At 54.8% G+C, this 27,092-nt stretch overlaps 1 protein-coding gene across 4 annotated transcripts in view; it reads right to left on the reverse strand.

The window, feature by feature from the left end:
- The window catches only part of COL22A1 (collagen type XXII alpha 1 chain), a 258,118-nt gene that overhangs the window by 178,329 nt on the left and 52,697 nt on the right, over positions 1-27,092 (reverse strand). For all 4 annotated transcript variants that reach the window (XM_058699180.1, XM_058699178.1, XM_058699179.1 and 1 more), the window contains exons 5-10: positions 22,558-22,669; positions 18,195-18,318; positions 13,233-13,508; positions 6,667-6,747; positions 5,471-5,587; positions 1,925-1,969 (exon numbers count right to left, since the gene is read on the reverse strand). In XM_058699180.1, the coding sequence (XP_058555163.1) occupies positions 1,925-1,969; positions 5,471-5,587; positions 6,667-6,747; positions 13,233-13,508; positions 18,195-18,318; positions 22,558-22,669 (755 nt within the window). The remainder of the gene's footprint in view (positions 1-1,924; positions 1,970-5,470; positions 5,588-6,666; positions 6,748-13,232; positions 13,509-18,194; positions 18,319-22,557; positions 22,670-27,092) is intronic.

Genomic DNA, 27,092 nt, shown 5'->3' on the forward strand with positions numbered 1-27,092 from the left:
GAGAAGCCCCGGATTCAAACTCCTGCTCTGCTGCTGAACGTGAGAGCATCATTACTCTTTGGGCCTCCTCCTCCGTGAAATGGGCATGCAGTCATGAGCTCACATAAGACTGAAAGCAGGAAGGTACTCCGAAACTGCCAGAGGCCAGCCAGGGCCCCCTGATGCCATTTGTATGCCCAGTCTGTGCCCACAAGGTCCTGAGCCCTCCCAGCAATGCACGAAGACAGGGAGGGCACGCAGAGGAGGAAACAGTTTGCAAGGGCTGAGTGTGGGAGTGGGGCCACCTCCAACTGTACCAGCAGCCGATCCAAGATGGGCTTGGGTACCCAACACAGGAAGCCTCAACATCCTGTCTTTCTCCTCTCCTGGTATGCAGTCTCACCTGTGTCCACTCCCACCTCACACTTCATACCCTAAGCTAGTTTGCTTATGCTGTTCCCTTGGCCTGTCATGCCCTTCCCCTGCCTTCTTTACCCCGAGAGGCTCCCATGCAGCCTGCTGGACCCACAGGCCTTCTACCCTGGCTCTCCCCACAGGCGATCCCATGCATGCCTCTCTGTTGCTGGCTTGTGAGTGCTGGGGATGCGACTCTCATTTACTGGAACGTCCTGCACTAGAACGGGCCTCTTGGCACCTGGGGTCGCCAGACCGTGACTGTTGACCCGACCTGAGCTGCATGTGGGTAAATAAATGAGGCCACTGGGACCCACAGGTTTTTCCTCACAGTCTCAGCCTCAGCCTGGGACAATCTGGCTGGTGAGGCTGAAGCCCCAGGACAGCAAATCAGCTCTGAGGGAGCCGCGTGCATCTCCAGCTGGCAGTGCCCGAGTCCCTCCTAGTCTCCTCTCCCCCCGCCTCGTCCTCCCTGCTCAGGTCCCTGCCCAGCCCTGGATCTGTTCAGCCACAGCACAGCCACTCCATAAACAACACTGCTCCAGACAAATGCTCTCCACTTCCTCCCCCGCCCCCCAAACACCTCTGCTCCTTACTTCCATCTGACAATCGAGAGGCTGAGCTTACAGCCCAGGGGGTGCCCAGTGAGGCATAAATCCCTGTGTTTCTCCTCGCGAGGACCGCCTAGCACCCTGGGCCGCCCTGAGCTGCTCTCCTTTGGCACCAGGGGAGGGGAGTAGAGCAGACCAGGTGGGGCGTGTGTGTGTGTGTGTGTGTGTGTGACCATGCTCCCCAGCCCAGCAGAGTCAGGGGAGAAAGGAGGCAGGGGGGGAGAGAGAGGGATAGAAGGGGAGGGCATCATCTCTGTGGGTTTCCACACAGCCCCTCTTTCAAACAGCAGACCAGGTAACGGCCATTGGGTCACACTGACCTCTTCCCCTCACCTGTGTGACCACAGGCAGTTAGCATCCCTCTGGGTCTGAGCTTTCTGAGACCATAGAACCACATGAGAAGACAGCCCTGTCCAGCTCTGTAAGTGCTAATAACCCAGGAAGGCAGGGAGCCCCAGAGGCGGCTGCATGACTGAGGAGGGGGCCCCCATGGGGAGGCACTGGGCTTTGAGCAACTCACGAGTCTAAACGATTTGTGCAAAAAAGAGTGTCAGGCAACTTACAGAAAAATATAACAGGCCCATCTAAACAGACTCGGACCAGCTCCACCCCAAAGTTTCTGGAATGCAGCAGCCTAAAAGGACTGACACAGAATTAACCGACCACGGAGAGGTGAGCCCCTCAAATGGGGTCAGGGTCAGGGCCAGGGCTTTCTAAGCCCCCCTCTTCTCACTCAGGTTTTCAGACTGAGACACGGAGGTTCCAGACTCCATGCCACCTGCTCGATCCTTCTACCTGAACCATGGTGGAAGCCAACACCACAGGGCCATCACCTAACATGCCGCTTTTGTGTCTATCTACAGAGCATGGCAAAGGCTTATCTGGGCCCCAAAATGCCCCTGAGCAGTGCCCATACTGACCTTTGGGCCGGGGAGTCCCACGGGACCATCGGACCCCTTCTCGCCCTACAGGAAGAAGGACAAAGAAACCAGTGAGGCTTTGTAGAATTTCCATCCGTCTGTCCTCAGTAGTTGTTTATCCGCCCACACGCTCCCAGGCCAGTCTCTGAGTGATCCACCTGTGACCAGCCAGCTGGACAAGGTTTCCTGGGGCTCAGAACCCCCGATCTCAAGCTCAAACTACATGGGATACATTGGTATCACCTCTATGCAGCCAGCAGTGGAATTCAGACAGAGACAAACAAGACGGTACCCCATGGGCCATGTTTACCCCAACTAGTCCACCTCTTAAGCTAAAAAATATCGTGTGGCCTGCTAAAGGTTCCTGTAGTTATCATTCACCAAAATACCGAAGCAATACATGTCTGTAGCCTAACTCTAAACATGGTTCACTTTATAAAACATATGCTATTTGTTGGGGTGCCTGGGTGGCTCAACTGGTTAAGTGTCCGACTCTTGATTTCAGTTCAGGTCATGATCTCATGGTCTGTGAGATCGAGCCCCGCATCAGGCTCCACATTGGGCATGAAGCCTGCTTAGGATTCTCCTCTCTCCATCTCTACCCCTCCCTCCCCCACTCATCCTCTCTCTCTCAAAATAAAATGAAATTGAAATAAAATAAAATAAATGCTATTTGTGTAAAAGACCTTATTACTAGATTAAAAATTCTGAGCCGTTAAGTTGTGGGTGCCTGTAAATAGCGTCACGCTAAAAACAAACAGAACATGATTCATACAATGGTACGTATGTACATCTCGCCACGCTGAGGTATAGGAAGGGACACCATATCCACTTACATTTACGCATGTGTAACACCCATCGCTAAAAATGCCAACGCTGTGTACTTCGCCACTTCAGGAACACGTTTGTTTTTCAATGCATTCACAGATGTCACCTGCACATGCGTGGGGGTGAGTAATCTTTTGTGTGTTTGACCTCACATAGCGCCCATCGGAATGCCTGATACACAGTTTACAGGCAACATGTTTGGTTCTAGAGAGGCAAACACGGACCCAAAAGGCACGTTGACCTCGGTGAAGAACGTAAGTGTTCTGTAAACTGACTCAAAGACTCAAAGCGCTGGAAGCCAAGTCTTCCCGTGGCCCTTGTCCGAGTTCAGCCTCCTAGGAGAGAATGCTTACATCTCCTTGGCCCCGTGCACCCTATCTTCTACAGTATTAAAGATGGCGATCCAGAGGCCACCCCTATTTCATGAGGTGGCTGTTGAAGCTCTTCCATGTGGCCTCTTCTTGGGGGAGGGAGAAGAGCCTCCCTTCCCGCCACCTGTGCGTGGAAAGCAGCCTGCTGGCGAGCCCCCCAGGCCGGGAGCACCTCAGCGCTCCCGGGCTCCACAGCATGCTGGAGCACTTCGGAGGACCTTGCACTATATGTCTTAAAACCTCGGTGCTCAGCACAAGTGGGTGCTTACTGTTTACTGTCAAAAATAAGGCATGGGTGAGTGAATCCGGGAATGGACTCCTGGGTGATGCCACCAGAATTGGAGGCTGAGAATGTGTAAGGTGAAAGATAATCTTGAAGAGGAAAGACCTTGTCCTGTGGCAAGAGATGGTGTGTTCCTTTGTCCCTCCCTCCCAGCTCTCCAGCTGCCATCGGCCCATTATCCTCACACCTGATCCACCTGTCCCTCAGTTCCACCACTATTTAATAAAATCAGGCTATATACATCAGTGGCTGAAAACACAGCTATGTCAAGATTGAATCTTTGCCATCTGAAACCTACCTGATGGAAGTGAAGATGGGTAGAGGTTTTTAATCCAAATGTGATCATTATTAGGGTAGATGGAAGCACAGGGAGAGGAATGGCTCACAGGGTCTTGGAAATAGCAGGTGCTGAATAAATAGCTATTGCAGGGGTACACGGTGGATGATGGAAGGAAGGGAGGAAGGCTACAGAGAGGGAGAAGGGAATTCACATAGACGACAGCATGCTCAGAAAGGATTCCCTGGGGACATCTTGAGAGAAGAAAAGGCATGAGCCAGATAAAGGGGGGGGGGTGGTCCACGCAAATGCCAGAAGACAAGTCACGATCCCTGCGAGGAATCCTGGAAATTGGGAGAGCAGAGTGGAGAGAAATGGGGCTAGAAAGGCCACAGGGGACCTGCCTCAGCCACACAGTGTGGGGAGGGGTGGGAGGGGAGCAGGAGGGGGACGCCTGCTTGACCCCAGACTTCCCTCCCACAGGTCCATGCCAGGGACCACGAGGGCCCCGGGGGGACATGTTCAGGGCACAGCCGGGCTCGGGGGAAAAGTCTGGACTGGGCAGGACTGGCTCTGGCCTCCCTCCTTGCAGTCTGTGTGCACCTGATGGTCACCCAAGCCCCACACGTGGTAGCCTCTCACTTGGGGCTCTTAATCAAAAGCCAGGGCCAGGGGAGGGGCGGCTGTCCAGCCCTGTGTGCTCCCCCTGGCTCCCTGCCCGACGTCTCCCATCCTAACCCAGCGGGCACCAGGCCAAGGTACCTCCACTTTCACCCCCTGCCCGGAAAAAGCCTCAGCTCCCGGCAAGGCTGAGCTGGCTCCTTTCAGCAAGTCAGGCCAGCCTTTGCCAGCCTCACCTGATGAGAGCTCCTGGGGGCTCCCTGGCTCCCCAGGTCTGGCTCTCCAGGGAGAACGAAGGGAGGGAAGGTGTGATGGAGAAGGAGGAGGGGAGGGAGAGAAGGAGGGAGTCTGCCTGCCAGGACATGTGTACTGAAAGCATGTCCATTCCCGCGAACCTGACCGTGATTTCACATTTCTTTCCGTCTGCCTCGTCCCCTGCAAAGTCACTGACACCTCGGGGATGCTGGCCCTGAGCTGAGGGTGGATGTAGCAGGGGATGTAACCGCAGGCCGTGGGGCAAGGCCCTGGGCTACGGGCCCTGCAGAACCTCGCGGGGACCTTCCCCAGCACAGTACTGCTCTTTGGCATCCTCGGGTGTTCGGTGAAGTTCTTCTGCTCAAACAGTGGAAAATGTTGGTGTTTCATTTTGTTGTGTTTTCATATTTGTTGTGTGTTATCAAAAAGGCCACCGGTCTACAGAAAAACAGAAGAGGTGAAGGCCTCGGGCACCGGAGGAGACCTTTAATCCAGGCTAGTGGATGGTGCTGGTGGTGTTCATAGAAACACTCTGTAAATCAGAAGCAAAGTAGATAAAACTCTCCTTATATGCTGCCTACTCTGAACCTCATTCGCAAACCAGATCTGGTTTGATTACTTGCATGTGAGTGGAGAGGGCACCAGCAGGAGCCAAGAAAAACCTCAGGAATACGGTTAAATCCAGGAAAACCTTAACGGGTCTGAGAGCTTCCGTCCTCATGAGCTGGAACATCAACACACAAGAGTCCAAGGAACAAGAAGGGCTCCCTCAGCACCTGGGGCCATCTGCCCTGGCCGACCTCGTGCATGATGGGAAATTCCCACCTCCGCCATTGCTCGTGGTGACCACCCTGCCCCGCTCAGCCCTGGGGGCTCCGGGCTGGGGGCTGAGGGTCAAATGGGGAGGGTACCTTTTCTCCAGCCGGGCAGGAGCAGTTGATGGTCTTCAAAAAACCGATTTGTTCACTGCCCACGGTGGGAGGCCGCTGGGGCGGGGGCGAAGGCTCCGTTAGCACAGTCACCTGGCACTGAAAGGAAATCCCAGTGGGTTAGAACCTGGCTCTTGACTCTGCACAGAGCCCCAGCAGGGGTGCACGCAACGGGAGCCAGGAACCCAAGGAGCCTGCACTTGAGCGGTGGGGGGTAGGTCGGGTCATGTCTGGCCACAGGTCCTGGGCTCCTGAGGCCTTGGAGTCAGAAGGGCCTGGGTCGACCTGCTCTCAGCTGCTGGCTTCTCAGCAACTGCAGGCACTGCTAACCCCTCTGAGCCTCAGTGTTACACTCTGCAGAATGGGGGTAAGGGTGTGTCTATCTTGATGCACAATGAGGAGGAGTCAGTGGGACAGCTCAGTGTCTGACCCCCAGCAGGTGCTTGGTAATGTCCTCTTTCCCTACCACCACCTCTACCCCTCCCACCTCTCTGCTCTCATGGACCCTTACCTGACCTCCTTCTCTTCCTCAGTCCAGAGTCAGGCCTGTGTGAGTCTAAACCCCGAGCGCTGGTGGCTTCCATCACCACGTCCAGAGCACGGGGCCCACGGAGCACCGTGTGAGGACCTCAGCCCTCAGCCCTGGGAACGGGCCCTGTCACTAAGCCCGCCCTCCAAGCAGCCTTGGGACTGGTTTTGCTAGAGAGGTTGGAGAGAGAGAGCCTGGAAGGGGGCAGAAGTGGAGAGGTCCCTGGGGGAGGCTGACCCACCTGGAGGGTCAGGGGGAAAAACTCTGGTCTGTCTTGAACTTCCCAGTCCTGCCTGCGAGCTGCCTCCTCCCCTCTGCCGACCAGCCCAAGGTGCCTCGGTCTCCCCTCTTCTGAGCACGGGTCAGTCCCTCCCACGGCCATGCTGCCAGCCTCTGTCTGTTCTCCCTGCAGCTGGGCTCCAGCACTCGGCCTGCAGCCTGAGGGCACTGACTGAAGCCAGGACCACTGCAGCCCCACCGGGGGCCTGCGTGACTCCCAACCCACACCCCGGGTGCCCAGGAAACGGAGCCCTTTCAGGCCACATTCCGAGGTGGGCACACCCCGGCCCCTGGATGCCGGTTCCTAGGCCCTGGACACCGCTGTCCCTCTGAGTTTCCTCCCCTCCTCTGCGTGCAGGAGTCTGCTCACCGGGCCTGAGGGGATGTCACAGCAAGTCTCCAATTCCGCGTGTCGGGAGTCACAGTAAATCACAATCCGCTGCAGGTCAAACTGGAAAGGATAACGAGGATGGGGGTGAGTCCCGGGGGACTTAGCAGCCCAAAGTCCCCATGGTTCCAGCAGGCCCCACCTCCTCCTCGGGGTCCCTTCTGGTCTGACCCAGGCCACCCCCCGCCCTGGGCTGAGCTCCAGGGGGAGCCTATGTGTCACCTACTTGCGCGCCCTTCTAGAAGTGACAGCCCCAAGTGCAAGGAGGTTGGAGGCTGCACGTTAGGCTCCCTGTCACACGCCACCTCCCGCCCCCCATCACTGCCACCGCGTTTATTTAGAGCTCCTTTCAGGGCGCTCTCACCGCGGTCTCTGGAAGCCTCCGAAAGTACCTCATGCCCAACCCACACGGCATCTCCACGCGGCTGCGCAAGTCAACTTTGTACAGTAAATGTGCCTCCATCACCCCCTTTAACACCGCAGTCCCTCAACACAACTTACAAGGGTTTTGGTGTGCAGCATGCACACACATTTGCACCCACACACCCACACATGCACACACACACACACACGTCTGCACCCACACAATACACACGTGCACGCACAGATGAACACACACACGTGCACGCAGGCACACATATGCGTCTGCACACACACCCATACAACACACACGTGCAAGCATGTGCAATATGCACACATGCACACACACATCCACATGCACACACCCACACAACACACACATGTGTGATGCACACACAACACGTGTATATGTGCACACGCACACACAGGCCCACGCATACACACATGCACACACAGTCTGCACAGAAAGCCCGGGCCTTCTCTGGGACACTCGGGTCCCCCAGCACCTGGCTCTGCCTGCTTTTCCAGGGGTCCTTCCCCTCACTCCGTACTCACATCCCACAGCATCCAACCTCCTGGCTTCCCACATCTGTGCGTTTACACGGGGTCCCTCATCTAGGAAAGTCCCTGAAAACCCAGCAAACTCCTAGTCACCTCCCCAAAACACGATGCCCTCACCTCCACAAGTGCCACCTGAGTGCAGGCCCCATCGCCTGTCACTTTATGTCCCCTGCCGCGAAATGTCTTTGCGCACGTTTCTTAGTTTACTTTTCAAAACCTGCTTCCCTGCCAGCACGTAGACCCCATGAGGCATCTCTTCTCCCCTGTCTTCCTCTGGATCCCCAACACCAGAACCGTTTCTGGCACCCGGCAGAGTCCCAGAGGCCCAGAATGAATGGTTGGAAGGAGGCATGGGTGTATGCACACACATCTGTTGAGGGAACTTGAGCCGAGCCAGCGAATAGAGGGGTGCTTATTTTACTAAACATGGGTGCTACGTGCCCCTGGCCTTGTGCCTCCCTTTACCCTCCTCTGGCTGGCCTGTGCTGCAGCTGGAGGGCCCCAGCGAACCCGCCATGCGGCTGCTCAATGCTTGGCCTCATCCTGCTGGCTCTAGAAGGTGCCCCGGGGATACAACCCCCCCACCCCACAGTTCAGTTAACAATCCCATCCGTCTGTCTGTTTTACTTCCTGTGAGACGCCAGCCCGCAGAACAGGAGAAAATGACAAAACATACAGTCGTGCTTTTGAACAAAGCCCATTTTCAAGACAGGGTCCTGCTTTCTTCATTAGCAAACACATACCCAGCAGCTGGTCCGTTTGGCAAGGCTGTGAGGACAGGGCCGGGGAAGAAAGAGACAGACGCGCAGGGTCACGGGCAGAGCACAGACGCCCGGGCCTGGCAGAGAGGTTCCCAGGTGGCTGAGAGGGTCTGGGAGCCAGAGGGACCCCTTTCCGGCCACCTGAAGTCCCATCATTCTCTGGCCACCCTGCTCCTGCGTCTGGTCTCCTCCCTCCGCCAAGCCAGGAACCTACCCGCTGATGTCCCTCTGGCCCCCACTCGACTCTCAGCTCTCTGCTCACATCGATGCTCTCAGTAACTCTGTCTGAACAACAGCCTAGGTGGTCTTCCCTGGCCCGGCTTTCCTCCAGGGTCCACCACCCGCAGCTTGGTGACCCTTCTCTGGCTGCGCCGGGGTAACCGGCTAGGGAGTGCAGGGAGCTTGAAATCTGGTTTGGGTCCCAGCCCTGCTCCTCTCGTCACAGCTGGTCAAGGCACGCCAACCCAAGCCTCTGTGTCCTCTGCTGTAGGGTGAAGGCAGTGACGCACCCTCGCGGGACTGGGCGAGGACCAGGTGAGGCACAGAGGCGTGTGGGGGTCGCAGGGAGAGCTGCAGCCGTGCTGTGGTCTCTCTGGCTGTGTCCAAGGCCCTGGACCACCCCATGCTTTTGCAAGACTGACAACAGGCTGAGGAATTTATTGAATCTCCTGGCACATACTTCATTAGGATTTGTTTTCAAGCTAGAAACCCAGCTGGAAATGGGAAATGGGTGTGGTATTCTGTTGACAAATGTCAGAGGTTCTGGGATTCCCAGTATGGCATACAAAGTGGACACTCGGCTAATGGCGTGGTGAAAGGAGAGAAAGGGACCCGCTGAGCCCCCAGACTCCACACTGGGGGGTGCAAAGAGGCCAATTAAGGGCCTAATGCGACCATCGAAGGTGAGAGTCAGGCAGGACGCACACCCAGGGTACCAGACACCCAGTAAAGCACAGAACCCACAAGCAGACTGTGAAGCCGCTTACCCACTTGGCCATTCTGGGCAAGTTATTGAATCTCTCTGTGCCTGCACCTCCTTGCTAACAACGTGGGGGTGCCTGGGTGGCTCAGCCGGTAAAGCATCCGACTCTTGGTCATGATCTCAGGGTCAGGAGGCCGAGCTCCACGTCGGGCTCTGTGCTGACCGTGAGGAAACCGCTTGGGATTCTCTCTCTCCCCTTCTCTCCCTGCCCCTCCCCCACTTGCGCTCATGCCCTGTCTCTCTCTCTCTCAAAATAAATAAACAAACATTTAAATGTAAACAAATCAATGGGGACAATGGGGCGAATGAGCTCTCGGGCTGCAATGTGGATGAACCCAGGGAGCACGAGGACACAGTGGGCAGGACCAGGCAAAGTGCAAGTGAGGTGTCTCTGCTCCAGGCCAGCGCTTAGTGCGCAGACGCCAGGTGGGGGTGCCTGCCGGACCCCCAAACTGGCGCGATGGGAGGAGAACAAGAGCGCCAACAGGTGTGCTGGTCCCTGCGGTCCTCCCGTGCTAGATGCCGACCGTGGCTTGGGGGCCTGCTCTAGAGCAGCCGGGCAGGCAGCCCCAGAGACCCAGGTGCCGACCCTGCGGAGGGGGGTGGCGGGTGCTGGTCCCCACCACCAGCACCATCCAGGAGATGGCTCCGGACAGGTGGAGGGCCTCCCACCCTCCACCTGTCCGGAGCCATCTGGTCTCCGAGAGGTCTCCGAGAGGGAGAATGCTCCTCACTGACCAACTCGGGAGACTGGCAGAGGCCTGAGACACAGGGAAGGGGAGGCCGGCGGGGCCTCTGGACAGGGATGGGGAAGGGCCCCCCACCCTGGCATCGCGAGCATCCCAGACAAGCTCCACCCTCAGGGCCCAGGATCGCCCCTCCCCACCCCTACTCCGATCCCCAGCTCTCCCCCAGCTGGATGGCACCCTCACCGCATCCCCCTGCCTACGGCTTCCTTGGCCATTCCTCTTGAACCCCCACCCTCAGCGGGAGGCACCAGGAACCTCGCTATCCCTGAGGAGGCCCCCAACCGCTGGGCCTCTCACTGCTCCCTAACGGCCCCAGGGAATATCTTCGGATGCAACGCTGAGCTTTCCCTGCCCTACCTCTGCCCTTCCCACAGGCTTCACCGACAGGCTGCTCCCAAGACCCATCCTGCCTCACCCCACACTGGCCCAGGGCTGGCGGGGGGGGGGGGGGGGTGGCTTAAGCAAACCAGCTACTGTCTGTGAGCTGGACTCTTCACCTGTAGCACAGGAGCAATGCCCCCTCCGTGGCGTGTGGGGAGGGTTAAAGGGGTTGTGCTTGTGACAATAACACACACTCTGACGGGGACTGGCATGACCGTACTTGTATCGTGCACATGCCACAGCTCTGTCTTCGCCAGGCCCCGACGCCCGTGGTCTTAGCCAAGGCGTGGTTTGCAGGTGGGCATTGAAGACGGGCTGTCTGAGCAGAAATCCCAACTCTGCCACGTTCTGGCTCTGCGATCTGAGAAAACCCAGGACATTTCTCAAGGAGCGTCCTTCTCCCCGGCCGTGAACTGAGGTGTTCATGGTATCTGCTTCCTAAGGTTGGGAGGCAGCCTGGATCGGATGTGGGGTGGGGGCACGAAGGGGCGGGCACAGCGTGGTGCTCTCAGCTGGAATTTGCAGCAGTCTGAGTGACGATTTTGTAGCTTTACTTGCTTTTAGGATTTTCTTTCTCTGCTTTGGGCCCACGTTTACTATCTTATTTCACCCTGTCAGCAGCGACATACGGAAAGCATCAGCCTGGTTTCCATTGCAGAGGTCCAAGGAGCAAGCAGGCACAGCCGAGATCGCTTCCGTGCGTGACCACGGCAGGACCACTCAAGGGGACTGGAGGTGGACACGCGCGGGCACGGCTCATGGGTGCCACCTGCCTCCCTCCGCCCCGTCTCTCCTCTGCCCTACTCCCTCTGGCCAGCCTTCTCTGGTCTTCATTTCAAGGAATCTGTACATACTGGCAATGTTCACAATCTCTTCTTCAGCTAACAATGCAAGTTGTAAGAGACTTTCTAACGTTGTTTATGGTGCTTTTTTTGGCCATAACACCATTTCTTGAATCTTGAGGTGTTCAAAATTACTCAATTTTTTAGCTTATGGTTTGTGCTTGACAGATCAGGAAACAATATTCACAACGTATAATAAATATGCAATTCATATTCAGAATATATATGTATTATCTAGAAGTCATTAGAAAAAAAAACCCACACAGCATAATCATAAAAACAGGCAAATGCTACGGGCATCCCCAGTCACCGAGGAGATGTCAAGTGGGCAATCAAATACACAGGATGGCTGTTTGCGGCAGAAGCAGGGAAATACAGGTGGAAAAGACAAAAAAATACCATCATATGCCCATCAGATCAACAAAACAAAAAACATTTAAAAATAAAATACATCAGGGCATCTGCTTGGCTCAGTAGGTGGCTGGCTTAGTCTTGATCTCGGGGTTGTGGGTTCAAGCCCCACGTTGCACGTAGAGATTGTTTAAAAATAAAATCTTTTAAAAAATAAAATATATCAATATACCAGTGAGGACTTAAGAAAATAGGACTGCTGTACATCGGTGGTAGGCATATAAATGTTCGGGCACTTTGTTGAGAAATTTACATTATGTGTGAAAGTCAAAAATGGTTTACCTTACAACCTAATCACTGATCGTAAGGGCACATGCCCCAGTGGAACCCTATCAGCTGGTCTACAGCTCAAACTTGACGGGCAGGTGTGCTCCTCATGAGGAAAGTGTCCTTGGACACATGGCACCATGTTCAAGACCCAAGGCTTGCTGATTAGGACGGGGAAACGTCAGTAACTAAACACAACGTGTAATCAAGTGCATCGAAGCAGCTAGAAGAAAGAAGAAAAGCTTTGACCCATCCTCTTAGGAAGAAAAGCAAAAAGCAATTTTAGGATTGCCTAAATTTAGGATTTAGGATAACCATGGATCGTTTGCAAATGATCCATGGAGTTGCAAACTCCAAAGAACTGAGCTCACCTCCAACAACATCTTTGGTAACAGACACACGTGAGAGTGTAAGAAAGGATAAGAGGTGGTTTTGGAGAGAGCTATCCCAAATCGTGATCTGATTATTCCTTGGGAGGCGGATGCTCCTGCTGTGGCAGGTAAGGCTGCCTGGGCTTGAAGGGATCGCACGCAGGGAGTGCCAGCACCCTGCGCACGCGTGTCTCGGGGCCATGCACTTACGGTGCCCGCGTCTGTGTGCACGGAGGTGCGGAGGCAGCTCCGGAGGAAAGAAATACAAATTAAGGGAAAAAGAAAAAAAGAGGAGAGAAAAGGGGGCGGGAAGAGCAGGAAGAAAGAACACTGATGGAAGGACACGGGAGGACACTGGTACCATTACCGAGTTATCACCGGTTGTTATCCCCGGGCAGTGCATGGAGAACAATTTTTTTTTTTTTTTACTTATTTTGCATATACTGTGTTTTCCAAATTTTCTACAATCAGAGAAGAAAGCAAAAAAAAAAAAAAAGGCTCTATTTAAATGCACAGGAAAGTTTAGAATTCTCCATATCTACTACCTACAGATACATATGCAGACAGATGTCCCCATTGCTGGGCACAGCGCCTGGTACACAGCACGTGCTCAATATACACATGAAAAATGACCAGCTGAATGAATAACTGAGTGCATGAATGAATGAAGGGGACCCTGGGTTCCAATACCGTTTCTGAGGTGGGGTCCTCCCTCCTACAGCAGTCCAAGGTGACATCTTGACAAATGAAATGGACAAGTCTGGGGGAGGCGAGGGCACTTGACTCCCAAGGCTTCCCTGCCCTGGTGACCCCAGGACCTTGGACGCAGGAGCCTCCCCCCATCCCCGCGTCCCGGTACTCACGTCGATGGGCACGCTGTCATATAGGCGCTTGCCGATCACGGTCTTCCCCTGGATGTCGATGTTCTCCCGCTCCTCGATGGGCAGCGTCTGCACCAGCACACAATCGATGTACAGGGAGACGTTCTGGGCCTGGATGCTCAGGGCGATCTTGTGCCAGTCCCGGTCAAAGAGGTCACTGACCCGGGGGCCTTGGAACACCACCCTCACAGCGTCCTTCATGGCGCCCACGGCATCGTACTCCACTGCCTTGTTCTCGCCATCTAGCCGGATGGAGACCTGGGGAGCAGAGGACCACAGGCCCCCTGAGCTGCACGGGAGGGACCCAAGGGGAGAGAGGGCGAGGGGGGAAGGGGCTGCAGAACCCCGAGTCACGTCCTGGCCGTGACCCTCTCCGCTGGACAACCTTGGGCAAAGCCTCGGTTCCCTCCTCAGCCCTGGTGCCAACTTGCAGGCTGTCCTAAGCCTGCACTGGGTATGCAATAATTGGGCTCCACCTGAATCCAGGGGCCACAACCCCGTGCCTGGTGGCACTATGCAGGACGAGCACTTCTGTGCGTCTGTGGGACAACTCACGCCAAAGCACTTGAGTCCCGAGACCAGTGAGAAACCCCGGTTGGTTTCTGTAAAACCCTGGGCTGGCCAAACAGAACGTGCCCAGCCAGATGCCAGGCTGAGACCCCACACTGTCTCCCACCGTGGGGATGAAACTGAAGCCCCAGGAGGATAAAGTTCCTTAGGGGCAGGACTCACGTATCTTCACATTCACTGGAGGACGCCCCGCCCTTTGCAAAATGCCTGGGAAATTCTGGAACAAAGTTTTACTTTTGTTGTTCTTTGAATGAATGAATGAATGAATGAATGGACACTCCCTCATGCTTCCTCCCTTACACGTATTCACCGAGCACCATCTGCAGCAGGCAAGCAAGGTGTCCCATGTCAGCAATATGACAGTGCGAAACACAGACACATGAAGGTAAGGGGGATTATGTAACGTATAGAAAGAAGAATTCACGGGGTGCCTGGGCGGCTCAGTTGGTTCACTGTCCCACTCTTGCCTTCGGCTCAGGTCACGATCTCAAGGTTCATGGGTTTGAGCCCCGCATCGGGCTCTCCTGCTTGGGATTCTCTCTCTCTCCCTCTCTCTCTGCCCCTCCCGTGCTCTCTCTCTCTCTCTCTCTCTCTTAAATAGATGAATGAACTTAAATTTAGCCTTCATTAAAAAAAAAAAAGTATTCATCAGCAAGTGAAGGAATGAATATATTCTTGCCCCCGCCCCCCCGTGGGACCAGTCTTCATGTGCCCTGACGCCCATGCTCCACCCCTCCCTGCCTAGCTCTGGCACCCCAAGTCTGACCTCTAAGGACTCCCGCACCTGGGCTCCTGTGCCCTTTGGCTTCTCATCAGCGTGGCCCGTGGGAAGCCCACGGCATGGAGACCTTAGGCAGGAAGACAGGGTCTGGGGCCTGATTCCCTGCGGTGTGGCTGTGTCCATCCACACACCAAGGCCACGTGAGGACTCGCTCTCCTCCATGGCTCCAGAACCCACGGCCTCCAGGAACCACCAACCTTCCCTGCCCAGGCTGCCTAGGTGCCGCTTCCTACTGTTACTAATCCCAGGACGCACCTCAGTATCCCTTGTCGGCTTCCTTAACTCTGACCCTTAACCTCATCATCAACCTTAACCCTGGCCACTTTCTTAAAACCCTCTCCCAAATCTGGGGCTGGCGGCTGTCTGCCTACACCCGAACCGGCAAGTCACTTCTGAGCTGTGTGTCCTCGGGCAAGTGATTTAACCTCTCTGTGCCATTTCCCCATTCGTAAAATGTCACCAATGATGGCACCTACATCACCAAGTCATTATGAGGATTAAGTGAATCAACATGGTGTATGTAAAACACTTATGCAGTGTCAACCATATTCCAGGTGCTGCTCTGAGTATTAGCCATAATGAAAAAGGGACTAAATTGAAAGGCATCACGCAGTGGAAGCCTTCTCGGACTCACTCACTCTCTCTCTCTCTGTCTCTCTCTCTCTCTGTCTCTCTGTCTCTGTCTCTCTCTCTCTCTCTCTCTCTCTCACACACACACACACACACACACAGAGCTGGATTCCAGCCTGCTCACGTGCTCTCGCATCATCCCCCCGCTTGTTCCATTCACTTGTTCTCGTTCTCAGAGTGCTTGGTCAGTGTTCATTTCTCTTGCTCACCTGTTTCCTGACTGTCCTGCCCCATCCTCGTAAGCAGGCACCTTGTCTCTCTTGCCCTCTCTTCAGGGGTGAGGACAAGACTCAGCACATAGTGCCACCCCCCCAAAAAAGGTACTGAATGAGTGAATGAGTGAATGAGAGCCCTCAGGTTGGAGGAAGGCGCCCACGCACTGCTGGGCATCAGCCACAGCTCTTGTAACCCCACCCAGGTGCTCTGGTTTCCCTTTCTGGGCCCCACGTGACCTCTGGACAGTGGAGGGGGGAGATTCGGGGGGGTTTTTTGCACTGCGTGCTGTGTTGGTAAAACACAGAAAACTATGAACCCTGGCCAACAATCTAGTACACTTCTAATCCTCATACCCTAATATTTCTATTATTAATCATGGTCTTCTGTTTCTAGAAAGTGCTCTCCCATGTTTGAGTCCTGGGTCCCTGAACCACCGCGGGAGCCTCATGAGGACACGGCTTTCCCTTCAGGATGTAAATTTCTTCGGAAGACACAGAGCGCGGAGTGGCGCCTGGCAGGCCAGAGTCCTGTGTCCACCAGGGCCAGCTGGGGACCTCAGGAAGGCACCTCAAGGCTCAGATCCATCAGCAAATCCTACTGGATCTGCCTTCAAAATACATCCAGGATCTGACCATTTCCACCCAGTTTAGTGTTACCAGCGGTCTGGGTCAACATCATCTTTTGCTTCAATGACTACAGCAGTCTCCGAATCGGTCTTCCTGTTTTGGACCTGCCCACCTCCCAGAGCCTGGGCTCAAACAGAAGTCCCTCCACTGCTGACAAGGAACCTTGTCCCCTCCCAAAACTTCTGGAGCCTCATCTCTGATGTGCAGGGCCAGCCTCCTTCCTGTCCCTCGATCGTATCTGGAATGAGTGGATGACAAGTGAGGAGAACACCAACGCGAGTGTGGTTGGAAATACTAAATGCAGTGATGGATAGATACAAAGATCTAGGTCTGCAGGACCAAGAGAATCACAGCATTCCGCCTACACATCCCTTCCGGCAGGCCTCTGTCCATCTTCCCTGTGTCTGGCCAGTATGTCCCCCGGGGCGAGAAGGGGCCACCCTCAGACCGCCAGGGAACCGTGCTCCATCAAGGCTCGCTCAATGAAATCGAAATGCCAGGTGCCTCTTTGCAGATGAGCCTGAGGTCCTCCGAGGCGGGCCATCTCTGCACGGCTCTGTAGTGTCCCAGCCCATGGCTCATTCCGGAAAGAGGAGGGGAGGACGCAGGCATGGCAGACAGCAATCCCACACAGCTCTGCAAATGCCATGAGGGAAGAGAACCCAGACGAGGGGGCGGGGGTTTGCCCCGCAAGAATGCATGGCGGGGGCCCAGTCCCACTGCACCAGACCCTGCGAAACTGGAGAAGGAAGACCCACGTGCCGGAGGTGGACGTGAATGAGAGACACCATGAGCTGCCTGCCTTCCAGACAACCGGCCTCTGGAGAGGAGCCTCATCTGTTCCGTCCAGCCTCCAACACTCAGGAAATCAGGGCACTCAGCCGTCAGGGTCGAAAACGTTTCGCATCTCAGTCTGACCAGGGATGCTCTGGAAACATCATTTAGCAGGACTGAGGGAGACAGGAGCCAGCTGGGCACGGTGGATAAGAGACAGACGCAGAGCTGGGCTCCCTGGGTTCAAATCCCTCTTTTCCTTCAGGCAGGGGACAAACCGCACATACTCAGTCCCCTCCTGGCAAGATGGCAACAGGCTGGGAAGAAGACCCACAGCCTCGATGTGCGAAGTGCCCAGGACGGTCTCTCACCCCTACAGAGAGCAGGGGTGCATCAACGAGCCCGTGTGGCATCCGAGTCCAGCCCTCACCACGGTACACGGCCCGGCCCGCAGCTCGCCGTGTGGAGCAGCGTGTCCTCTGGCCACAGCCCACGAGTGTGGCCACAGGGGTCCAGTGGAGCACGTTTCCATTTCAGCCTCAAATGAAAATACAGACCGGGTCCGCCCGCTGAAGAGGAGTACGTCTTCAAAAGGGGACAAGGGTAAATGACGAAGACGGGGACGGTCCCTGCACTGGGGACTTGGCACGGGCACAAAACTCAGTGTCGCCTGCAACTCAAACCAGCGTGTTGTGCCAATGCCTCTTTGAGACCCTGCTTCCTGACTTGGCTGCGTGCCGCTGGTGAGTCGTTCTACCTTCAAGGGGGCGGAAAGCCAAAACGCACCTGAGATGGCCAAGAACGGCACTCAGGGTAAGAGCAGAGTGGCGTAAGAAGGGAAGCGATGTAACACGACATGTTCACATAAGAGGCGTTGTTCCAGATGCACGAGAGACGTGGCTCACCCCACCTTCCCCAACCACCCGTGGCAGCTGTTTCCACGTGACCGTGAGGAGCATCAGGACTCAGGACGTTAAGCTCGCATGTCTCAGGCCCACACCAAGAAAGGCACAGACACAAGATCTGAACCCAGGACTAGCTGCTCCTGAGCTACGTACGCCTTCTGCTGTTATCACGAGCTGTGCCGCTCTAACAGAGCCACCTCCCTGGTTCGGCTGAGCACCTGTAGGGCAGGAAGGGACGAGGTCTCCTGCCTCCCCCCACCCAGAGTGCCAGGAATGGACCTGCCCTCAGGGAAAGAAGCCACGTCTCTCTGGGGCTTCATACACCAGACTCGTGATCTCCTGGGCCCAGGATGGACGGCCCTGGAGAAAACATGGCGGATGACACCATCCCCACGAGAAGGAAACAGAAAGCTCCCGGCCCCTGAGACACGGCTGCTCCTACCTGTGGGATCCCGTACTGGTCAATGACCTGCCAGATGTACCAGTCTTCTTTCCGAGACGTTTTCCTGAACCGGAAGGTGGTGACGAAGGCATACTCATCAGGCAAACCTTGTGTGAACACATCCCTGGAGGGGGATGGAGACGGACGACAGTGGGCTTAGCAATGAGCGTGTGGGCTGCAAGGGACGATCTCTCACGCTTCCCGAGAGCAGGTGCCCCGTGGGTCAGTACGTCCTGCCAGATGACCTCCCGAGCATCTCTAACATCCACCTTCTCACCTGTCTTTACTGCCTCCTTCGAACGGGGCCTCGAGATGAGCCTCTCTAGACCTTTGCTGTGGCCCCTTCACTGTCTCCCCAGGCCTTCAAATGTACCCCCTTGGTGCATGTAAGCCTCCCTGACTCGACCATCACCATTCGACAAAATCAATGTTAGACGCTAAGCTGCCACCCACCCACCCTCCGGGTCAAATGCAGCCGAATGTACCCGTCTTCTGCCCCTGCCTGCTCCTTCTCAGCAGGGCCCAGCTGCTGTGTCTCATGCTGCATGGTCCCCTACCCTGTGCTCCAGGACATCCTCCCGTCTCCACGGAGCAGAGCCCCAGGTCCCTGCCCAGCGTGGGGAGCCAAGCCCTCATCTGGGGGGACTTCAGCTCCCCTCAGCTCTGCCCAGAGGGTCCCGTTCCTGTCTTTGCCCTCCACGCTCAGAATGAAAACTGTTGAGGGATGCCTGGGTGGCTCAGTCGGTTGGGTGTCTGACTTTGGCTCAGGTCATGATCTCATGGTTCGTGCGTTTGAGCCCCTCGTTGGGCTCTGTGCTGACAGTGTGGAGCCTGCTTGGGATTCTCTCTCTCTCTCTTTCTCTCTGCCCCTCCCCTGCTCACTCTCTCTCTGTCTCTCTCAAAATAAATGAATACTTAAAAAAATAATGAAAAATAAAAAAGAATAAATAAAAACTTTTAAAAAAGAAAAAGAATGAAAACTGTTCATCACAGGAGCTACAAAGGAGGTGATCTGATCATCACGTTGTAGCTGAGGGTTAACAGGGCGCAATCTGGCTGGTAGGTGGCTGGGCAGAGACCCACACGGAGAGGGGGCCCTGTCCCCAGAGCAGTTCCCTTAACCATCCACTGGTGGCACCCTCACCCCAAAGACCCTGGGACCACGTCCTGCTCCGGGGGCAGGGCCCTGCCTGGGGACTGCAGGGCACTGACTTCTCCAATGGAGGGGGCGGAAGTCGTCTGGCCAGAAAGCCGGGAAGGGAAATGAGGAGGCGTCTGGGTTCCTGGTTCCCGGCTCGCAGACCCTCTGGGACCCCGGATTTGGCTGCAGAGCCTGTGAGCACAGACTGGTCTCCTTGTGGGATTCTTGGTTCTCAGATCCAAGCTGGGAGGGAGCCCCCGCTGTTCAGAGTCATTCTCTGAGCCGGGATTTCACCCAGCTCACCTCCAGGCACTAGGAGCAGCCTGTCACTCAGTGCCGGGCCCCCACAGAACTGAGGGGTGAGAATGGTGACTGTCCCCATGGGGGGAAGATGGGCCTTTGTCACCTGACTGCACAGACATGGGCTTTGCTGCCACAATAGACACTGCGTTTCATCTCATTTTTCTTCTGATTTCAGTAATGAGTCAAACCATGGAACTGTTTCTTCAAACACACCTTTTTCTTATACTTTTGAAACAACACATATCTGTGCACATCTGACATCTATATACACATAGATAAATACAGATGGATCCTTGCAGACAAGCAGATCCATGTAGCACAGATCTGCAAATCTGTATCTATATTTGTCTCTCTATATTTAGATAAAGAGAGAGAGACCAGGACTTTTTCTGAGGACATTTATATAAACATAAGCACCCATATAAGCATATATAGCTTATGAAAAAGGTATTATGATCAGGAGGGGGGAATGGGCATTGACAGAGAATATCTAAAGGAAACAAAAGTGGCCCAAACCAATCCCTTCCACAAGTAACACAGAAAATAACAAGATCACAATGGGAAACACAAACGCCATGGAGCTGGACGACCCGACTTTGTGCCAACTCCTGCCTCGTACACACCCCATGATGGTAGACACACGACTATCCCACTTACAGTCTCCGTCGTCACATGGCAAAAATGATGACAAGAATACCTGCCTTGCTCCCCTGACCCACTGTAGTGAGAAATAAATTAGACAAGGTGTGTAAACTGCCCATTAAGCATTATATATGTGAGAAAAACATTAATATTGAAAGTGACACCCCTTTTCGTTATGCACACAATTCACCTGCAAATAAAAAATTACACCTGTCTATATATTTGTGCATGAATCTAAAGCTTTAAAAATTACAAGAATGCTATTCTCCCTTGAAATATCAGAGCTTCTGGGGCGCCTGGGTGGCTCAGTCGGTTGAGTGTCTGACTTCAGCTCAGGTCATGATCTCACAGCTCGTGAGTTCAACCCCCGCGTCGGGCTCTGTGCTGACAGCTCAGAGCCTGGAGCCTGCTTCTGCTCCTGTGTCTCCCTCTCACTCTGCCCCTAACCCACTCGCATTCTGTCTCTGTCTCTCTCAAAAATAAAAAAAATAAAAATAAACATTAATATAAAAAGAAATATCAGAGCTTCTTTGCGTCTGATTTTGTTTCCCACGTTCTGCAACTAAAACAAACTTGGGGGACATCTGGGCAGCTCTGTTGGTTAAGTTTCCAATCCCGGTTTCTTCTCAGGTCTTGATCTCATTATTTCATGAGTTCAAGCCTCAGATCTGGCTCTGTGTGGACAGTGCGGAGCCTGCTTGGGGTTCTCTCTCTCTCTTTCTCTCTGCCCCTCCCATGCTCATGCTGTCTCTCTCTCAAAAACAAATAAACTTAACAAGAAAAAAAAAGTAACTTGGTACCATATAGAAATCCCCTCTCAGAAGGACTCAGCGTAATTGGAGCCCTGATCCACTGCTCCAGAAACGCCGCACAGATTGGCACCTGCAGCCATGATTCTGTTAGCTCCAAGGGTTTCATTGGAGACTTGCACTGTGTCTCTCTCAAAAATAAATTAACATTAAAAAAAAACAAAAGAAAATGCACACATCCAAATCCAGCTCTGTGGCCTGGTGTTCCCAGCTCACGTTTGCTGGGATCAGACCTAACGGGGCATTTTCACTAACTAGGGATGGACTGATGCATCCATCCATCCATTCCACAGATACTGAATGATCCCCTCCTCCAGGAAGAGCTCATTTTAATGCTGGCTCTGCAGCAGAGACCAGACTTAGCTCCCTGCTCAGGCTTCTTGCTGAGCAGAGAAGACAGTCTAAATGAATAATTACACCATTAAGTAATTAGCTGCAACTTGGCCACTTTGTTTTATGCAGGAATGCAGGTTGTAATGAGACAAGATAGGGGGAGGCCTGAGGTAGTTTCGGAGGTGAGGAAAGGCATCTTTGAGAGCATCATGGTTCAGCACTGGTCTGAAGGACGAACAGGAAGTCTCAGATAGAAGGAAGAGCATGAACGAAGGCCCTGTGGTGGGTAGAAGGTGCCTAGAAGCTCCCAGAACAGAGAAAGAGGAGCCAGATAAGGAGCCAGGGGATAAGGCTGAGGCCAAAAAAGTAGGAATGGGTCACATCACACACAGGACCTTTCTTGCCCTTGGGACACTTGGGAGCAATTAAGGAACTTTAATTGCTAGATGGAGGAGAGTCATGATGAAATATCACTTCTGTTTTCAGAAGATCTGTCTGCCTCAAAGTGGGCAGAATGGAATGCTGACTTTGGTATCATCATCAGCCCTTGACCAGAGACCCAACAGGTGTCAGTCCCCGGACAAATGTGTGCTATAATCCTCTCAACAATTCTGCGGGGCAGAAACACTCACATCTGGTGAAAACAGGACACAGTTGAGGCACTGGGGCGTCCAATAACTTGTGTGAGGCCAGGCACCCAATAAACATTGAAACCGGGGTGCCAGTGGCCAAACTGACTACGTGAGGCTGGGCGGTGCTGTGCCTGACATGTACTACAGTGGCTGGTCCAGAGGGGGCCCCACGTTACCTACGGCCATAAATGTTTCTTGTTTAACGAACTGACAGAAATACAAATGCATGCATGAATGATTAACACCAAATCCATATGGAGAGAAGGGTACAGAAGGACCCGGGAACCGATAAAGACAACAGTGACAGATCTGCTAAGAAACAGGTTGCATTCCCAGGGCAGTGGCTCGGTCGCTTTGTCTCCGACCTCCCCAGGCGACCTCCCCAGGGCGCTGAGTAGTTTCGAGCCCCTCTCAGTGCTCAGTGTGCAACCACAGCTGCCTGGCCGCCTTCCCACGCTTTGCCGGCGTCGAGGGCAAGTCCTGAAGGAGAGGTGAGCACTCACTCTGTCCTCTGCACCACAGGGAAGGATCCCATCCGGACATAGGAACTCTGTGCTCCGTTGTCTCTCTTCCCCAGGATCTCCTTCACACGGAACAAATCCATCAGGTCAAAACCTGTCAAGGAGAAGAACGGGGGTGAGTGGTGGGGAGGAGCACGGGAGACCAGGGAGGGGAACACCGCTCTGCAAAGGGAGCTGCCCACCCTGCCCAAGGGGAGCGGGCGTGGGATGTCAGCGGAGGGAACTGCTCAATACAATTCGGGAGAAAACATCAACAACAAAGTAAGGAGATGTGCGGCTTCCATTTCCAGTTGCGGGGAACGTGCGGGAGAAACTGCAGACCTGAGTTTTCCAAAGAAATGGGAGGTGTCCTGGCTGCCCGGCCAGGGCAGGTGTTAGGAAGCTTCCCCAGGAACACTTTGCAAAAAACACTTTGTTTTGTTCTGTTTTGGCTCTGAGAGAGGACCTCGTGTGCCCTGGTGATGTACATAAAGGAAAAGTCATGACCTGAGCGCTGGGGGAGCTGGGGACGCGAGGGGGTGATCAGCTCGGGCACGTGCCATGTGGACGTCGGCCACTTAAACAGCACCGGCCACTTGTTCGTAAAGGGAGGGCAATGACACCCACGGCCGTAGGGCAGCCACGAGAACCGCTCACGATGGACCCACCACCAGCAGCACGTCCTTACCACGTCCCCTACACGACTGTCCCGACTCGAGTCCCACAGGCCAGGACAGCGGGTTCTCAGAGGAGCCTGAGCACAGTGCCCACACCAAGGTGACAACGTGACCTACTAGCTCAAACTCTGTTCCTCGGGCAACGGGAAAGCTCATGCAGGTTCAAGGAAGCCAATGGAGGGCACGCATGGGAGCACTCGTGTCTGCATCCCCAGGGCCAACACGACCCTGGGTCCAGGCGACACCTGAGCCACGAGACTTTAGGACGACTGTGGGGGATCTCCAACCTTCTAAGGTGCTGCCGCGAGGTGAGGTCACAGGGCTTGTACGATGATGATGTACCCATCTTGTACCACTAAACCCTGCTGCTCCAAGCCTGGTGTAAGAAACAGCAGGGACAGGAAAGGTTTAGCACCGAATGAGAGTTAGAGTGGCAGACTTGGGCCGATCTAGACTGTGTTCCTGACCACAGGGTCCTTGCTGTGTGACCTTAGGCAGGTTGCCTAACATCTCTGAACACCAGTCTCATCATCTATAAAACTGGCGTTGTTTTAGAATGTACCTCATAGGATTGTATCGAAGCTCGAATGATAAGATACAAAGCTCTTCATAGGGCATCTACCATACAGGGGCCCACAGAGTAGTTTCTGTATCGATTATTTTCCCATGATAGCTTGGCCCATAGCACAAACTCATGATGCTGGACTTCCAGCCAACTCTAGGCTGGCACGTGCCCTTTGCCCTGGACAGACTATAAAGAGACAGCACTCAGCACCTGGAAGGTCAAATACTTGCGGGTTGAGCCCCACTTAGAGCTGTGTGACCTAGAGCGTGCATCTTAACCTTTCTGAGCTGATTACCTTCTGTGTCTCTGCACAGTTGGGACAGTAGCAGTGCAGGGCAGTGAAGGCTCTAGAACAGGGAATATTTGGGCTCAAACCCCTACTCGTCCACATTTCTTCTACCTGCTCAGTCTCAGACACGTTATTCAACGTCTCTGGGCTTCAATCTCCTCATCTGCCAAATGAGGACAAGAAATGCAGAGTCAGTGGGTGTGGGCAGGTGCAGCAGCCATTGTCTGGCAGAGAGCCCGTGGACAACACATGCCTGCTCTAATGACAAGCAGTGATACCTCGGGAGGCCACCCTGAGTTTTAAAGGAGAAAGTAAAGGGGCGCCTGGGTGGCTCAGTCGGTTAAGCGTCCGACTTCAGCTCAGGTCACGATCTCGCGGTTTGCGAGTTCGAGCTCCACGTCAGGCTCAGTGCTGACAACTCAGAGCCTGGAGCCTGCTTCCGATTCTGGGTCTCCCTCAGTTCAGCAAGGATGAGGCCGCCGGTAAGGTGGGGCTCCAAATCAAAGCAGGGACTGAACCCCAGGAACAATGCGCCTCAGGCATTCAGAGTGCCTCACACAGCCCAGGGCGCCCCCTGCCCCCTCGCAGACTTCCAGCTGAGTGCTGTGGACTGAATGTGTCCCCCCAAAGCTCCTGTGTTGAAGCCTGACCCCCAACGTGATGGGTTTAGAAGGTGGGGGACCTGGGGGATGATGAGGCCACAAGGGTGGGGGGCCCCATGGGTGGTATCACTGCTCTTATAAAGGAGACCCTGAGACCTCCCTTGCCTTCCACCACCCGAGGACACTGAGAAGAAAGCCATGTATAAACCAGCCGGCAGGCCCTCGCCAGATGCTACGTCTGCAGGTGCCTTGGTCTTGATTTCCCAGCTCCCAGAACCAGAAGATATAAAGTCCTGTTGCTTATATGCCACACAGTCCGTGGTGTTTTTGTTCTCCTGGCCCAAAGGGACTAAGACGCTTGGGTGGCTTTGAAGAAGTGGTCAGATCGTCTGAGTCTGTTTCCTTAACTGGGAAAGTGGAGAGAGTAATCCCTTGCAAGGCTGTCGTGGCATTTCGGTGAGGTGAGCCGACAGAGCGCCCCCAGGGAAGCTGCCGCTTGGGAGTTGCTCGGTCAGTGTCAGCAGCCCTTGCTGGGGACCAGGAAGGGAACCTTTTGACCCACATCCTCTGGGAAATCTCCAGGAGCCTCACAGCCTGGCGAGAGCTCCGCCACTTCTCCCGGAGCCCCACGACCGCCACCTGGTCATAGAGGACCAGGCATGTGGCGGGGAGCAGCCCCTCTCCCGCAGGGGGCAGGGCAGGGCAGCAGATGTTGGGAGACACCTGCTGAATGAATAAGGAGAGAAGTCCCCTTCTCTCACCCCCCGCCCTGCACTTCCGCAGGCCCGGCCACGGCCTCCTTAGCAGGGGCTGGGCACTGCTGCTCCAGAATTGCCTGGGGACAGAAGGCATCGGGTCCCTGCTGCTCTGGGCTCCGCACCGCAGAGGGCCCGGTGGGCCCAGCTGGGAGCAACTGGCAGAACTGACCACCCCTGTGCAAGGCCCTCTGAAGATGCAAACGTCTGCCGCACGTGCTGGGGCCCTGTACCCAGACGTGCCCCAGAGGCTGGGAAGCTCTGGGCAGCGGAAGCGGCTGGGGGTCCGCCTGGGGACGGGGTGACTGGCCAAGAAGGCCCTGCAGGTTCCATGGACTAGACACCAAATGGTAAAGAGCGTAGAGCCCGTCTGGGCCCCAGCAAGGCAGAACAAGCAGAGGAGGTTTTGGGGACAGTCCGTCCTGGGTCCGAAAACTGGTCCAGCACTAGCCACGCACACGGTCTGCGTCCTCGTGTCTCCTCTGCCACCAAGGCGGGGATAACGGCCCGCCCGCAGGCCGCCACCTCGAGGATCTCGCACATTCCTGCAGGCAGGGCCGCGCTCAGCAGGTGCCTGTACCTAGCACGCCCAGAGGCCCGGCGCCGGTGGGTCCGTGAGGGCTCTCTCATTTGTGAAACTCTCTGATTGTCCTGCCTGCCTGGGGTGGTCCCTACAGGGAGGTGATGGGGTTGGAGGGGTCAGGTTATTGCTCAAGAGAAGCTGCCCCCAGTTAAGGGAAGGAAAGTGGGAGAGGGAGAGCATCTCAGTCAGACACATCGGACCCCATCCCTGCCCTTAGACTCTGCGGCTCCACAATGGGGGTGCAGGTACTAAGCCCCTCACAGCTCTCTGCCTCATCCGTGTGGGGCGGACAGCCACCACTCGGCAGGTGTCTGGCCCCGGGAGGGTCCCACGGAGCAGCGGCTTGTGTTCAGACAGCGTGCTTGCAATCTGGGTGACACGTGCCCAGAGACTTCCCCTCAACAGTGAGAACAGCAGAGTGGGCCTGCTCCCCTAGAGCTCTGTCAACTGTCCCTAGACACTGCCACCTTAAGCTGGGCTTCCCTTAAGCCGTTACATGTGGGAGAATGTTTTTTTCTAGGTTTTGAAAAAGCAAACATATGCTCTCCTTTCTGGTTCCACTTTTATGGGTTTCGAGGAATAAAAACAAGGAAAAAAAACAAAGACTTAAACACGACAAAGCTTTGAACAACAAGCAATTAACCCGGTGGTAGCAAAAGGGCACCGAGAGAAAAGAGGAATTGCCTGCAATAAAGAAAAGGCTGGGAAGGAAAATGAAAAACGTTCCCGAGGTAAATGGACTCTGATGCGAGGCACCGCGTGATAAAGAAGCAATTGTTTAGTGCAGGAACTGCAGGGGTCCACCTCCCCCCAAATCACGGGGCCAGCTAAAACAGGTCGCATCAGCGACACCGTTAGCCATGGCCCAGGTCAACTGTGTGCACCTGTTCTACACCATTGCCCACTGGGCTCCCTGCCCATCCTTCTAAGGTCTGCACTCAATGGACCTTTACTGGACTCCTCAGGCACGATGCTCACTCCCGGGTCTTTAGTGGGTCTGGCCACGGCGCACAGGGCCCATCTAGGGACACTTTCTCATCAGCTTGTGACCAATTTCATCCGGTTCA

The sequence above is a fragment of the Neofelis nebulosa genome, chromosome 14 (assembly GCF_028018385.1).
Source record: "Neofelis nebulosa isolate mNeoNeb1 chromosome 14, mNeoNeb1.pri, whole genome shotgun sequence".
NCBI classification, from domain to species: domain Eukaryota; kingdom Metazoa; phylum Chordata; class Mammalia; order Carnivora; family Felidae; genus Neofelis; species Neofelis nebulosa.